Source organism: Cnephaeus nilssonii (assembly GCF_951640355.1).
Source record: "Cnephaeus nilssonii genome assembly, chromosome: 19".
In the NCBI taxonomy this organism is placed as follows: domain Eukaryota; kingdom Metazoa; phylum Chordata; class Mammalia; order Chiroptera; family Vespertilionidae; genus Cnephaeus; species Cnephaeus nilssonii.
Window position 1 is genome coordinate 15,625,484 of NC_137090.1, and position 13,983 is coordinate 15,639,466.

The 13,983-nt window shown below is 52.8% G+C and overlaps 2 protein-coding genes across 5 annotated transcripts; both read right to left on the reverse strand.

The window, feature by feature from the left end:
- Positions 1 to 36: 36 nt before the first annotated feature.
- On the reverse strand, positions 37 to 5,675 carry MLX (MAX dimerization protein MLX). Of its 2 annotated transcripts, XM_079798546.1 has the most exons (8): positions 4,998 to 5,675; positions 4,417 to 4,453; positions 3,857 to 3,946; positions 3,481 to 3,587; positions 2,934 to 3,033; positions 2,645 to 2,744; positions 1,872 to 2,073; positions 37 to 1,104 (listed from the first exon to the last, which is right to left on the reverse strand). In XM_079798546.1, the coding sequence occupies exons 1-8, from the start codon at positions 5,037 to 5,039 to the stop codon at positions 1,048 to 1,050; spliced, it is 735 nt and encodes a 244-aa protein (XP_079654672.1). In that variant the 5' UTR covers positions 5,040 to 5,675; the 3' UTR covers positions 37 to 1,047. The 2 variants fall into 2 exon arrangements, with proteins under 2 accessions (XP_079654672.1, XP_079654673.1); XM_079798547.1 differs by lacking the exon at positions 3,857 to 3,946.
- A 128-nt stretch (positions 5,676 to 5,803) lies between these two features.
- COASY (Coenzyme A synthase) lies at positions 5,804 to 10,067 on the reverse strand. Of its 3 annotated transcripts, none has more exons than XM_079798533.1 (10): positions 9,931 to 10,067; positions 8,847 to 9,548; positions 7,871 to 8,085; positions 7,481 to 7,612; positions 7,161 to 7,347; positions 7,012 to 7,076; positions 6,797 to 6,881; positions 6,530 to 6,627; positions 6,293 to 6,439; positions 5,804 to 6,197 (listed from the first exon to the last, which is right to left on the reverse strand). In XM_079798533.1, the coding sequence occupies exons 2-10, from the start codon at positions 9,535 to 9,537 to the stop codon at positions 6,141 to 6,143; spliced, it is 1,677 nt and encodes a 558-aa protein (XP_079654659.1). In that variant the 5' UTR covers positions 9,538 to 9,548; positions 9,931 to 10,067; the 3' UTR covers positions 5,804 to 6,140. The 3 variants fall into 3 exon arrangements, with proteins under 3 accessions (XP_079654659.1, XP_079654658.1, XP_079654660.1); XM_079798532.1 differs by having other exon boundaries at positions 7,161 to 7,350; XM_079798534.1 differs by lacking the exon at positions 9,931 to 10,067 and adding an exon at positions 9,644 to 9,920 and having other exon boundaries at positions 7,161 to 7,350.
- Positions 10,068 to 13,983: the final 3,916 nt, after the last annotated feature.

Consider the following 13,983-nt stretch of genomic DNA (forward strand, 5'->3'; position numbering starts at 1 on the left):
AGTGCTTGTGCTTAACACTTAGACTTGGAACAAAACTAAAGGAAAGCATTTGGCAATATTTATTGTAATATAATTTGATATAAAAATATTTAATTTCCTCTGGATAATCAAACCCCCCAGATAACAAATCTGAGGAAGGCAAGAGGGAGGTTGGGGGACAGAGATAGAGGCTATTATACACAGCATTCAAGGAGTCCAGGGCTGCACCCTAGACTCTTGGGTTCCATATACCTCAGGCCTTCACCCACCCCCAAGTCCTGGGAGAAACGTAAGCAGCACATGAGAGATGGCAGAGCCCCAGATACACCTGACAGAAAGCTGGGGTGGTTGAGGTCCAGCTGATTTTTTAAAATTGTAACTTTAGCAAAACTGTTTTGTTGGTATTTAGAAAAATAAAAACTTTTGTTACATTTGACTCTGCTGTGCAGCGCCAATGCCTGTGGGGACAGAGGGCAGGAGTAGGTGGGAGGTTGCTTCCCTCTGCTGCCCAGAGCAGGGAAGAGACAATGGAGTAAGCAGCAGGAGCAGGACCTTGGCAGCTGAGCCAGCCAGAAAGCCATGGCTCTACCTTGGGCTGACCAGGCAGCTCTAGCCTAGGCATGAGCAGCCTTTCACCCTTCGTGGCTGTGGACATCTTTTCTCTTAATGCTTTCCTCCAGAGCGACTACTGCCAAAATGGCCAAACTTGGGCCAGTTGTCACCCAAGATACCGAAACAGGCAAACAGTACTTTCTAAATATGTATAGATCATGTGCTGAAATCTGAGGCTTAAGGAAAGGAGGGGGGGGTGAGTGCCCAGAGCAGACCCCCATTCTGAGGACTTTTATGGGGGGGAAGACTGGGTAGGTTCGAGCTCTATAGTCAATATAATAAATTAATCAGAAGCTTTCACAAACACCCCAGCCCCACTGAGGACGAGGGAGGCTAGGGGATGAAACATGAAAGAGAAACCAGCTGACTGGTGTACGGTGTCGCAGTCCGATCTCACAAGCCCAGTGGTTGTGACCAAGTAGGAGACTTGAGACCTCTTGTTGGCTATTCTGCAGGTCAGTAAAGCTGGTTCTTCAGTTGGTGCAGGACACCAATCACGATCTCCCGTAGGGTCTGTTGAGGGCAGCAGAGCAAGAGAGATGATGCTCAGGTGAGGGCAGAGAGCTGTCTGGGACACCTGACCAGGTGCGCTCTTTCTAGTGGGGCGGGGGGGGGGGGGGGGGGGAAGCCCCTGGGAAGCACTCATGTCTACAGTTTACTTTGCATGCCCCCAATGTGACAGCTATGTGATAATGTGGAAAATGTTAATGGTAGAATTTGGGTGATATATGAATATTCAGTGTAAATTCTCTTGATGTTCCAGTATGTTTAAAGTGTCTCATAATAAAAATGTTTGAAAATAAAAAGAATCTGAGAAACAAGTTTAAGTCCCAGCAGAAGCAACTAGGCCTCAAAAGCAGAAGACTCAGTTTAATACCATTAACACACCACACCATTACAAATAATAAACTCCAGGAAAAGCTACCTTAGTAGGCCTGGTGTTGGGGCTAGAAATCTTTCCAAAAACCTACGTAATTCTGCTTCAAGTGATGGGGCTTACATGCTGGGCAGCCGAGAAGTGACCAAGGTGGCCACAACATGGACTAAACCAAGGCAGAACTTGGCCTTATAGGAGTAAGTGCTCAGATCATATTTGATCAATGAAACCGTAACAGGAAAATGTAAACTTTAGAAAGCAAAGAAGGGGGGGAACGAGTACTGAAGGTTGTAGAAACACCCTGAAGAAACCTAAAATCTACCTGCTTTTCGAAAATGGCTTGGGTCACTTTGCCTAAAGGTGGGAGAAGACCCCAGGCCCTGCGACCACTGCTGCCCCATACCTGAGGCTTACAGTGCTCCTCAATCCAGCTGAACACACAGGCCGACAGCTCCTGAAAGCTGGCCATGGAGATGGAAGCATTGAAGGACTGGAACAGCGAGTCCATGATGCCTTGAAACACATTGAACTTGACCTGGTCAGAAACCTGATCCTCCCCCTCGTGGGGGTTGTCCTGGTGTGCCTTCACAATCTGCTCGTAGTTCCTAAAAGCAAGCAGGCCAGGGCTAAGGTGCTACAGCAGATCTACCAGGCCAGGAGTAATAGGGTGACCCCAATACCTCCCCCAACCAAGAAGATTCCTAGAGCGCTTTGGGGATATATTCATAAGCTAGATACTGCTTTTAGGTTAAAAACAGACCTACACTGAGGGGCCAGATTATTATGATCCCTGAACGCATAATAATCTGGCCACTCAGTGTATATCCTGTATAATAAAAGGCTAATATGCAAATTGTCCCCTCGACCAGGAGTTCGACCAGCAGGCAGGCCGGCCAACGGCCCATGTTTCCTCCCCCTGGCTAGACTGGCCGGACTCCACCCATACACGAATTCATATATATATATATATATATACACACACACACACACACACACACACACAGAGTGGCCAGATTATTATGCGATCAGAGATCATAATAATCTGGCGCCTCTTAGGTGGCCACCGGAGGGAGTGAGAATATGACCTGATGTGGCCTTTGAACAAAAGGGAGAGTGTGAACTGAAGTTGGCCCCAGTCCCCTCAGAAGCCCTGGTTCCCACAGTTCGGCACCTTACACTTTCATGATCTTTAGGGCCATGACGTCCTTGCGTAGTGTGGACACCTCCTCCTCCTGCTTTTTCTTCTCCTTGTGCAAAAACTGGATGTAGTCAATAGCTAGGGTGGAGGTGGAGAGAGGTTGTGGCACAGGAAATCTCAGCCAGAGGACAAGGCTGATCTTGTTTCCCTTTTCCCCATCCCCCAAGTCTCCCATTACAACCACGCAGAGGGCCAGGCCACAGTGGGTATGAGGCTGGCCTGCTCACAGCCCATTGCTCCAACCCTCCAGTGCTCTCCCTGCCATACTCTTCTGCAGAACGATGGCTTTGCTGAGCTTTTGGGAGCCAATGGAGAAGTCCTGCTGCTGGCAGGTGGGGACGATGGTCTGAAGGTCGTCATAGCCTCTCTGTGGAGAGAGCAAGGGAAATAGATTCCTTAACTCTAAGGGGTTAAGACAAACTGGCACAAAACTTTTCTTCCATGGCACTAAGTCCCATACTCACAAACTAAAAGGGGTAAGGGGCTGGAAGGAGGGAGGTGTTCATGTCCAGGGACAGGCGTCCTCAAACTACAGCCCGCAGGCCACATGCAGGTGTTTTTGCCGTTTTGTTTTTTCACTTCAAAATAAGATATGTGCAGTGTGCATAGGAATTTGTTCATAGTTTTTTTTTAAACTATAGTCCGGCCCTCCAACGGTCTGAGGGACAGTGAACTGACCCCCTGTTTAAAAAGTTTGAGGACCCCTGGTAGACTATCTGCCCGCAGGTCGCTTGGGCCTGTCTAATGGGGTCAGGGCACAATGAGTCTGAAATATGCAGGACCTTCCTGTGCCGGCAGAGGCCTCCCCAATCACCTTGATAGCATCCCTCCTCTTCTGTTCAGCTTGCGTGTGTGCTCGCCGGCGCCGGTCCTTGTAGGACTCCTTGTAGGACTCCTGGTGGTAATCACTGTCCTCGTCATCTACACTCAGAGTTGGGGGCAGAAAGAGATCATTCTGGGGCCCAGTGAGACCCAGCTAATCCATCTTTCCCTAGCTGGGAAAAAGAACGCAGTGCCCAGGTAGCAGATGGACACGGGAACTTAATATTCTAGATGAGGTAAAAGATGGTGAGACCCTGTGTCTAGCACTAGGGCTCTAGCACCCCATGCAGATGGCTGGAGCGTCCTAAGAAAGATACTAAAATGATGGCATATCTGAGCCCCGCCAGATGGGGGATGTGGCTGCCTACCTGTGTTAGGGACGGAAGAGGCACTGGTGGAACCGATGCTATTAGCTCTGGACACTACACTCCCCTTGCGGGAGCTTTCTACAAAAAGCCCTGGAAAAGAGAGGCCCCAATCACTAAGGAGTAAGGTGGGGGGTGGAGGGAACACTGCTAGTCCCTCAGACTCCTGTGGGCACAACGGCTCCCTGCTCCTTAAATGCTGACCTCTCCCCTTAAACCAAAAGCTAGCCATACTGGGCCAGCCACGCTGCAATGCTCCTGTCCCTGGGGTCTAAACTGCTCCACTGGCCTGCAATGGTACTGTTGGTTCACAAAGTAACACCTGGGCTTGACGAGGGTGAGAGTGACCAGCTGTCACCATTTCCATCACTTCCCTGTTCCAGAGCAGAGGGAACTAGGATCACCCTCCCGTGCCTCCTGCGCTTGTCCTCCCGCTCCTCCCTCACGGTTTCAGGCTCAGAGACAGTGGACGGTGGTCAGCTGGGGCTGCCAAGGCCAAGCGAATCTACAGGGCTGAGGTGGGAGGGGCACTCCAGAGCTGAAGCCGGTGGGGAGGCACTCACCGGGGTCCAGGCTGTTGTCGCTGTAGGCATACTCCACCTGCGGCACCCAGCAAGGGGGGAAAGCTCATCAGACCTCCGTCCCCGGAGGAAGCCTCTTCCATTCACTCTGTGCATCCAATCGTATGCACTCAGGCAGGTGCACAGGCAACGGAAGGACCGACACGCACGTGAGCAGGCAATTGAAGGACCGACACGCACGTGAGCAGGCAATTGAAGGACCGACATGCACGTGCGCAGGCAATTGAAGGACCGACGGACACACACCGGCGCGCGCAAGAAACTGAAGGATTTCCCCGAGAGCCAAGACTGGCTAGGTCGTGGGAGCGCCGCCCCTCGGCATGATCCCGCCTGCCCAACACCTCCACCCCCGCAGCCCCAAACCCGTCCCCTCACACTCGCCTCGGTCACCTCCCCACCTTAGCACGCGCGGGGGGTGAGCTGTCTTCCCTGGAGCCCCGGGCCCGGAGGGCGGAAGCAGGGGTACTCTGGGCACCGGAGTGACCTCTCTCATCTTCCGGACCCCCTACGTACACGCGCCCGCCCCGCCTCCCCTCACCGGCGTGCTCGCCCGCGGAGCTTGCCTTGACCCAGGGGTCCTCCAGAGAAGCGCCTGGTTCCGTCATCTCCGACCCACCGCACCGGAAACCAGCCAGCGGGCCGGCCACCGTCGCCAGGAAAAGCGAGGCACGCCCACGTGACCCAAACCAGCCAACCCGCGGCCGAGGAGAAAGGGGCGGGGCGACGTGCGTGCGCAGCCAGGGAACACCGAACCCGCGGGGTGGGCTGAGCTAGCTGTTGGGCTGACATAGGCTGCTTTGGGGAGGTCACCCTGTTGGTCTTCCTCCCTTGGGGCAGGCAGGCGGCAAGAAGCGCATTCTGTGAAATGGGGTCCCTTCAAAAGGCGTGTTCCAGTCATGTTTGCAGCCAGTTGTGCACACACAGGCACACTGCCAGGCCTAGGCGTCCCTGGGGATGCCTTTCTCCCTGGCCCACCGATCCGTCCAGCCACCACCGTGTCCAACCTCACCAGGCTGCAGGCTCTGTGATGGCAGAGGCCCGCCTGGCGTGTTGAAGGATGGTCCTCCAACATCAAGCCTAGGATCCAGCTGGGCACTTGTGGAATTAATACTTCCAAAGAGCGTACTGGCCAAGTTATGCTACTTCATAGGTAAGAAAACTGAGGAACCTAGAAAGTTTGTCACTTGTCCAAATGCCACAGCTACTCAGTGACAGGGCCAAGGCTGGCTTCAGTCTGGTTAGCTCCAAAGGCCATGCTCTTAACCACTGTCCTCCTGGCTTCCAGCTCAGGCCTGAGTCCTGCCCTTGTGGCTCAAGGATCCCAGTTACCTAGGGGCTTGGAGCAGGAAGCAGACACCATACAGACAGCACCTGGAAACATCAACCTTTAATTCTGTTACAAGTTTCATTGTTTGCCCTTTCCCCCCTTTCTCCCCTACTAGCCTTCGGTATCACAGACACCTGTAGGCAAGGATGGGGTTGGAATGCCAGAGGGGCCTGTTGCCCCATGGGCCACATCCTCCGTGTTGGTCAAACACCTGCAAGCTGGGTCAGCTTCCTGTGTCCACCAGGCCCTGCCCCACCCAGCTTAGCTCAGAGCCCCCTAGGCCAAAGCTAGGGTGAGCATGGAAGCCCCCATTCCTCCTCACCACTGATGGTCTCTTGTCAGCTCCAGGGGCCAATCTGGCCCCACAGAAAACTCATTATCAGAATGGCTGGATGGCATCTATGCGCTTCTGCAGGAGGGCCCAGGCTTTCTCCACCTTTGGGCAACCAGAATGTTGTGAGGAAAAGACAGTCAGGTAGGCATTCACTGCAGACTCCCTCCCAACAACCCAGCTTTTCCCTGGGCATCAACCTGGAGCTGGGTGACATGCGGCTCCCATAAGGTGCTTAGCACCACGTGGCTCTGGTCCACAAGCTGCTGTCCACTCATCTGGCTCTGCAGCCGGCTTTGAGCTGCAGCCTCACTCAGGCCATCCCTCTCCGTAATTCGTCGTACAGCCTGGGTACGGACATGACATTTGTCAGCCAACTGGCTCAGAGCAGGACGCAGTCTGCAATGGAGATGGGGTGGCAGGAGGGCTCCAGATACCTCAGTCTCAGGGATGACAATGGTCCACACCTCATGCACCATGCTCTGCCAGCCGGCTTCAAGGAGCACGGCAGCTTCAATCACGCATACCTGCTTTCCTGTAGGGAGACTCCGGTCACTACCAGCAGTACCTGTCACTTGCTACCAGTCAGTCAATGAAACATGGTCCCTGGGAACGTGGGTGGTCTAGCTTGGAGTAGGCAACTCCCAGGGAAAGGATCTGCTTAACTGTGCCCCTCAGACGCTCCCAGCATCCCTCTGACTCACCCTCAGCCACAGCCAGATCCATCTCCTCTCGGGCCAGCATTGCGATAACTGGCCACATAATGTCCGTGAGCTTCTTCAGGTGCTTCTGAGAAGCAGGGCAGAGGGAGTGGGCAGTGGTTACTCCCCTTGAAGATGGAGCCAGCCCAGAGAAGTCCATTGGGTCCCAACCCCTGGGTCTACTGCAGCTGAGAACCTTTGGAGAGGTGTGTATTTACCTTGTTCCCAAAAACCCGGCTGCCCAGGACCTTCCTATTGATAATGCCATCTTTATGGAGAATATCTAGATGACAGAGACAGAGGATTGGGCAAAGAGACCAGGCCATCTCCTCACTGCAGGCCTCCTCCAGCCCTCTGCAGTCATTACCTGTTCCAAAGGCTTGCACCACGGACTGGTAGGCAGGACCACCCGGGGCATAGGCCCGATGGCCCAGCTGGTCACAATCGATGACATACGCCCCCAGGCCCTTCAGCCGCTGAGCTACTGAGCTCTTTCCAGAGCCACTTATGCCTGTCAGCCCAATCACGTAGAGACCAGCAGGGAGCTCTGACCTCTTCTGGAGGTAGATAAAAGGAACCCCAGTTACTAGGGTCCTCAGGCTCATGTTTGGGTTGAATCCTACAGTCTCCACCTTCTAGCATTTGCAGCCTATCCAAGAAGGTGGGAGGAAGGAAAGACATGCTTACATATGGAGGCCGAAGCAGGTTTCCCAGCATTCGCTGGCGGGCGCTGGAGGAGCTGATTTTGTCCTCTTCGTTCTCCCTGTGGCTTAGGTCTTGCATTAGCTGGATCTGGAACAAGGTAAGCTCCTCCAGGTCCTGAAGTAAAGAAGGAGGGGTGAGGAGAGGGAAAGAGGGGTGAGATGAAGGGCAAACACTGACAGCAACTTGCCCCCTTATCCTCCCCTACTTACTCCAGAGGTAGAGCTTGCCTCAGAAGACAACCTGGGAACCAGTTCCTCCTTGCCTCTTTCTACCACCTTGGGCCCTCTCTTCCCTCCTCTGGGGTCATGGTACTTCCAATAGCACCCTCCCCTCCCCCATCCCCTCCCTCTGCCAATCTCCCTCACAGGTTACATTGTCAAGGCGGAAGCGGTTGACGGCCATCCCTCCACGATAGGTCTCCTCGCTGACCACCAGGAACTCCAGGGAGGGGTCAGAGCCAGCAGGCCCATAGGGGTCCAGCAGGGGGATGATATCAAAAGCCAAGGAGGGCTTGATGTCCACCAGGAACTCACTCAGATGTTCCACACGTTCTGCGTAGGATTGGAGCAGCTCAGGGAGCAACTTGCCTGAGGAAGGAGCCCAGAACAGTGAGATCTTTTTATTGAGGAGGAAGAGTATGGGCCAGTTTGGGGAAAAGGGTCCCTAAGCATCCTGTCTCCAAAGGTGGGTGGCAGGAAGAAAGGGCTAAACTCGGATGTGGTCTGTGATGGGAAAACCATGAGGGGCAGGCAGCAGGCAAGCACAATAGTCAGTGCAAGGGCTGGCATGTGTCCAGAGAGTGAGCAGTGCCCATGGGCGTCAGCGCCAGACAGAGGCGTTCAAGGATTTGTTAAAAATGCAGACTCCTTGGTTCCACGTTTGGGGGGGATTCTGATTGAGTGGTGACCAGACTACACATTGAGAAGGCTGCTTTTATTCGTTTAACAAAGTTTCCTTAGCACCAACTGAGTGCCCGGCACTGTGTGTGACATTTGGGAGGGGTAGAAAGTAATGGATGGTCCTACCCTTTCTCAACCTTGGCACTGGCACATTACAAGGAATTTTGGGGCCCTGGCCAGTTTGGCTCAGTGGATAGAGCGTTGGCCTGCGAACTGAAAGGCCCCAGGTTCGACTCCAGTCAAGGGCACATGCCCGGGTTGTGGGCTCGATCCCCGGTGGGGACTTGCAGGAGGCAGCCGATCCATGATTCTCTCTCATCATGGGTGTTTCTACCTCTCTCTCCCTCTTCCTTCCTCTCTGAAATCAATAAAACATATACATATATATTTTAAAAAAAAGGAGTTTTGGGGGTCCTCCACCACCCTAATCCAGTGTTTTCCCCACTCACTCTTCAAAAGGTCTTTGTCTGCTACTCCCACCACAAGCTGCTCCTGGGCCAGGATGCAGGAGACACTGAGCAACACCTTGTGGGCATTGTGCAGGCGGTCAAACGTGCCTCCCACGGCCCCACGATGGTAGCCACGCACTGGCTGCTTTGGAGATCTGGCCACAGGGGAGGATGGCCTGATGGTGGAGGGTAAGGAGACCTCCACAGGCAGTTCTCCAGACTCATAATCAGGGTACAGCAGCACTGAAGTAAGTGTTGGACAACAACTGTAACAGCTGGTGGCATAACGCTGCAGCTGTTGCTTGACCGGATTGTACTGGCTTCCATCCAGGGTCTGGAAGTCGGTCAGCACCACCTCCGGCGGGTGGGCCAGATTCTGAACGGAGCTGGCCAGGGGAGGGAGAAAGGCGCTCTTGGTTCGGATATTGGTTAGCAGAATTCTGATGTCCAGGTGCGGGTGCACGTTGGCGCCAGCATAGAAGTACGAGATGAAATCCAGAACCTCAAATGTGGCCTGCACGGGGGTGGACAGGGGCTGAGCTGGGCCCTCCAGGCTCATGCCCGGCTGCAGGTGTACATAGAGTGTCTCATTCACGAGCCGGGCCGCAGAGGTCAGGATAGGGGCCAGGCGAGGGGCCAGGGAGGCCAGCGGCGTCGTCAGCACCAGGAGGCCCGACCGGAATAAAGCCATGCTGCCCAGGCCTGTAGACAGTCAGGGAGACCAGTAGAGGGTGACTGAGGGGGATGTGCCTGAGGCCAATATCTGTTCGGGACCTTGGACCCAAGACAGGGGACACAGAGGGTCTGTGCCACCCGAGAGGAACCCGTGGGAGGGGACGGGGCCTGGTAAACCGCGCCTCGGGGCTGGGCTCTAGGACTCGGTTTCCTCATCTCTCAGACCGGGAGGTGAGCTCGCTGAACTGAGCCAAAATCCTGGGAGAGGAAACTAGACAGGAGCCCCTGAGTCATAGGGCTGGGGACCCAGACATTCTGGGCCCGCCTGCTAAGCTGTACCAGGGCCTTCAAGGAATCACAGGAGGGGACTAAAGGCAGGCGCTCAGGCTCGGTTCGGTCTCCTACTTACTGATCCCGCCGGGGCTTGGTTCCACTGGCAACACCCCTGAAGCTTTCCCGGGATGCAACCCGGAAGCACTTAGCTAAGAACTGCGACTCTGAGCTACGGAATCCGGGAAAGGCCAAAAGTCTCGATTTCTGTCCGGATCGGGATTCTCGCGAGATTTCTCATGGGGTGGGGCGCGCTCTGCCGACGGGGCGGGGCCGAGATCTGAGGCGCTGAGGGACTGTGTGATGGAGCCTTGAGAAAGCAGCGTGTAGTCGAGACCATCGCATGGCTGAACCCAGTTAAAGCTCCACACAGACTTCAGATTCTGTTGGGTGGATGCAGACATCGACTTGTCTTGTGTCTGCCCCGGACAAGCCTCGTAAGTTTTCTCCTTGCTTATTAAACCTGCCACCTAACCACCCTGCTGTACACCTGAAACTGATACAAAATAATATGGAGTGTAAACTGCAACTGAAAAACAAAATTAAAAAACAAAACCCTGCTACCTACTACTCTGGCGTGGTCTCCCTCTTTCTTCACCCTCTGTGTACGGGGCAGCCGTTTCAGATTCCACCCGGGAACGCCCCAGGTTGTAAACCAAAAATTGGCAGGCCATCTAGGAGACGGAAGAAATGGGCCTTGGGAAAGAGGCATCTGCCGGGGAAATTCAGGTTGGCCTTTGACCTCCGCAAGGGGAAGGGTGGTCTGTCCGGTAGATGCTTGTGGGCCATCACGTGACACTCCAAACGCCAGCAGGTCTAATGTGCCTGTTTGAGGATCTGTGCACAGTGCCCTGCAGCCAAGGAGGGAGCCCAATGGCTGCTGCAGTGGGCTGGCCTCCACTGTGGGCACTTTGGCCACCAATGCCCACCTGGAGGCTGGAGCTTGAATTAGGAAGTTGGAAGAAGACTGAGGTTAGAGAGGACATGCAGTGGTTCACAGCTCTGCTCGCTTCGGGCTGGTAGACAGGTGGCAGAGCAGGATAGTAGGTTGGATGCTGTGGCACGCTGCTTTGCAAAGCTGGGAGGGCACAAGCTGCCTCCGATTAAGGCCTGAGTGTTTGTGACAATGCCTGAATGGGATGCTAAGAGGTGGGATCCCTGGGAAAGTGAAGGGAGGGAGGGAGAGGATATTGTGGTGATTAACAGTGAAATGGACAAAGCGCCCCATGCCATCCAACCCCTAATACAAAGAAAAGTGAAAACCCAGCAATGGTAACCCCAGCTGGTGAGGAAGTTCCCAACTCAAGAAAATTTCCTGATGAGAGAATATACTCTCAACGAGCTTATTGACATAGTTGCTAAGTTCCAGCAAAAGGCCAGGGAAGGTATCTGGGCATCGCTAGGGCAATGGGAGGAGGAAGCAATAGCATTCCTCTAACCAGGCGGGAAATGGAGAAAATGAGCTACATCACCACACACCCTGCCTCCAGCAGCGCCTACATAGCACTTGGCGGGGGGTGGGGTGTGGGGTGGGGTGGGGGTTAATGAACTCACTCCCATGTGGATTGGATTATTCTAGCCTGCAGGGGGCTTGGCCCAATGAGGGGGATCTCCCTGGGAATAGGGGACCCTGGAAATCTATAGAGAAGGTACAGCAACTTCTTAGGGAATTGGGAATAATTCAGGCCATCTACACGCCAGTCTGTGAAGGCCACATTTACTGCAGAAACGAAAGCCACGTGCTCCAGTCCTCCCCAGCACCTGGAAGTGACGCCGATGTCCATGCTGAGTCATCGTGGGACAAGTGTCTTAGATTCCTGTGTCTTGGGATGGATTTATGTGAAGGCTATAAATAAATCTATAACAATACAGTCAATAAGGCAAATAAATTTATAACACATCTAGTGGTGATAAGTGCTATGAAGAAAAATAAAACAGGGCAAGGGGACTATAGCGGAGGGGAGGAAATGCTATTTTAGATAGGTAGGGCCATCCACAAAAGCAGCAAAACCTGAAAGCAAGTGAACCACACAGAGGAAACAGACAGTTCAAAGGCCCTGGGGCAGGCGGCCAGTTGAGTGAGTTCAGATGAGGGAGAGCAGTAAGAAAGTGAAAAAGGAGGGAGGCCTTGGGGGAAACCCTGAGGTTCACTGAGAAGGGAAGCCACAGATGGTGTTTTGAGTGGAGACATGAAATGACTAGACTCTTTTTTAACCCTTTGCACTCGGATGTCGAGTGTGACTCGACATGGTTAGCAGTAGAATAAAGGAATCGAAAAAAGCAAGCGAGTGCAAAAAAGTCTGGCTGCAATGGGGAAACTTTACTGTTGGCAGGCAAGAGTGGGATCGGAGAAACCAGTTAGGAATCGATTGCAAAATCCAGGAGAGATGATAGTACATGGACTAAGGTAATTTCCAAATATGCCTTAAAGGTCGAAGGTAGACCTGTCAGTGTTTTCTGGATTGGTTGAGGAGAGAGAGAGAGAGGGAGAAAGAAAGAGAAAGAGAAGGAGAGGCTGGAGTCAAGGAGTATCTGAGGTTTTTGGACTGAGCAACTGGAAGCATGGAATGGGCATATACGGAAGTAAGGGAGACTGGGAGGGCTGGAAATCAGAAATAGGGCTTTGCAACACATTCAGTTTATTAGGCATCAAGATGTTGAGCAGACAGTTGGAGATACATAAGCTGGAGTTTTTGGGAGACAATGGAGTTGCAGATGTGTGGAGTTTTTTTGTTTAGGGGGATCATCAGCGTGTAAATGGTATTTGAAGTCATGGGACTGTTACTGAATCACCTCCCCAAAATTCAGGTTCATGTATCTTCAATTTAAAAAAAAAATTTTTTTTATTGATTTCAGAAAGGAAGAGAGAGAGAGAAACATCGACGATGAGAATCATTGATCGGCTGCCTCATGTACGCCCCCTACTGGGTATGGAGCCCACAACCTGGCATGTGCTCTTGACTGGAATCGAACCCGGGACCCTACAGTCCACAGGCTGACACTCTATCCACTGAGCCAAACCAACGAGGGCCATGTGCCTTGAATCTTTAAGGCATATTTGGAAATTACCTTAGTCCAGTGGTTGGCAAACTGCGGCTCGCGAGCCACATGCGGCTCTTTGGCCCCTTGAGTGTGGCTCTTCCACAAAATACCACGGCCTGGGCGAGTCTATTTTGAAGAAGTGGCGTTAGAAGAAGTTTAAGTTTTAAAAATTTGTCTCTCAAAAGACATTTCAATCGTTGTACTGTTGATATTTGGCTCTGTAGACTAATGAGTTTGCTGCCCACTGCCTTAGTCCATGCACTCGTAGTCCAAAACATTGAGACATTGGTGCTTGGAGACAGAGGAAGGTTTATTTGATTTGACAAAATTGAGAGGATGGGAGGACAAGATCTCTCAAATCCATCTCTCCCCAAAAGCAAAAAAGTAGGGAGTTTCTATGTGGCTGGGGCGTAAGGGAGGGGGAGTTTCAGGGAACAGAGAGAGAAGTCTGTGTTTCTTTAGTCACAGATAACTTTTCCCTGTATCAGACTCCTGGGTGCCAGCAGCTGGCCATGGCTACCTTGAAGATATTCTTTCCTTCTGCAAAACAAACTCATAAATTATCTTCCTGCCTCTGAAGTTATCTCCTGCATGGCAAAGAGATACCACATCAGCAACTTATTACTACATTCCTGAGGACAAAGGGGGTTGACCAAGAAGAATGGTTAACATTTGAACAAAGACCTAATTAAGAATTAAATTATTCAATTCTAGCCACCAAAAATACTATGAGCATTAAAAAGGGCTCAGTTACAGGACCTCTTAGGATTATTAAGCGTATGGATATATGGGGGAGAGTGGTCCCCTTCGGCTTTCCTCATCATCCCGTCCCCGCACGGTGTCCTTGTGAACACCTGCACACACACACACACACACACACACACACACACACACACGTGCAGAGAGAACAGGTCCCACGCCTCAGAGCTGCGTGCCACCTTGGCCCTGACCCTTTCCTGTGGCCTTCCTGGATGCTTCCGGGACAACAGACCCATCTGGGCCAGCAGGGCAGGGAGAGGCTAGGGACGGGGTGGCTGAGAACCTTCTGGAATCTTCTCCCAGGAGCAGAAGCAGCAGGCAGTCCAAAGGC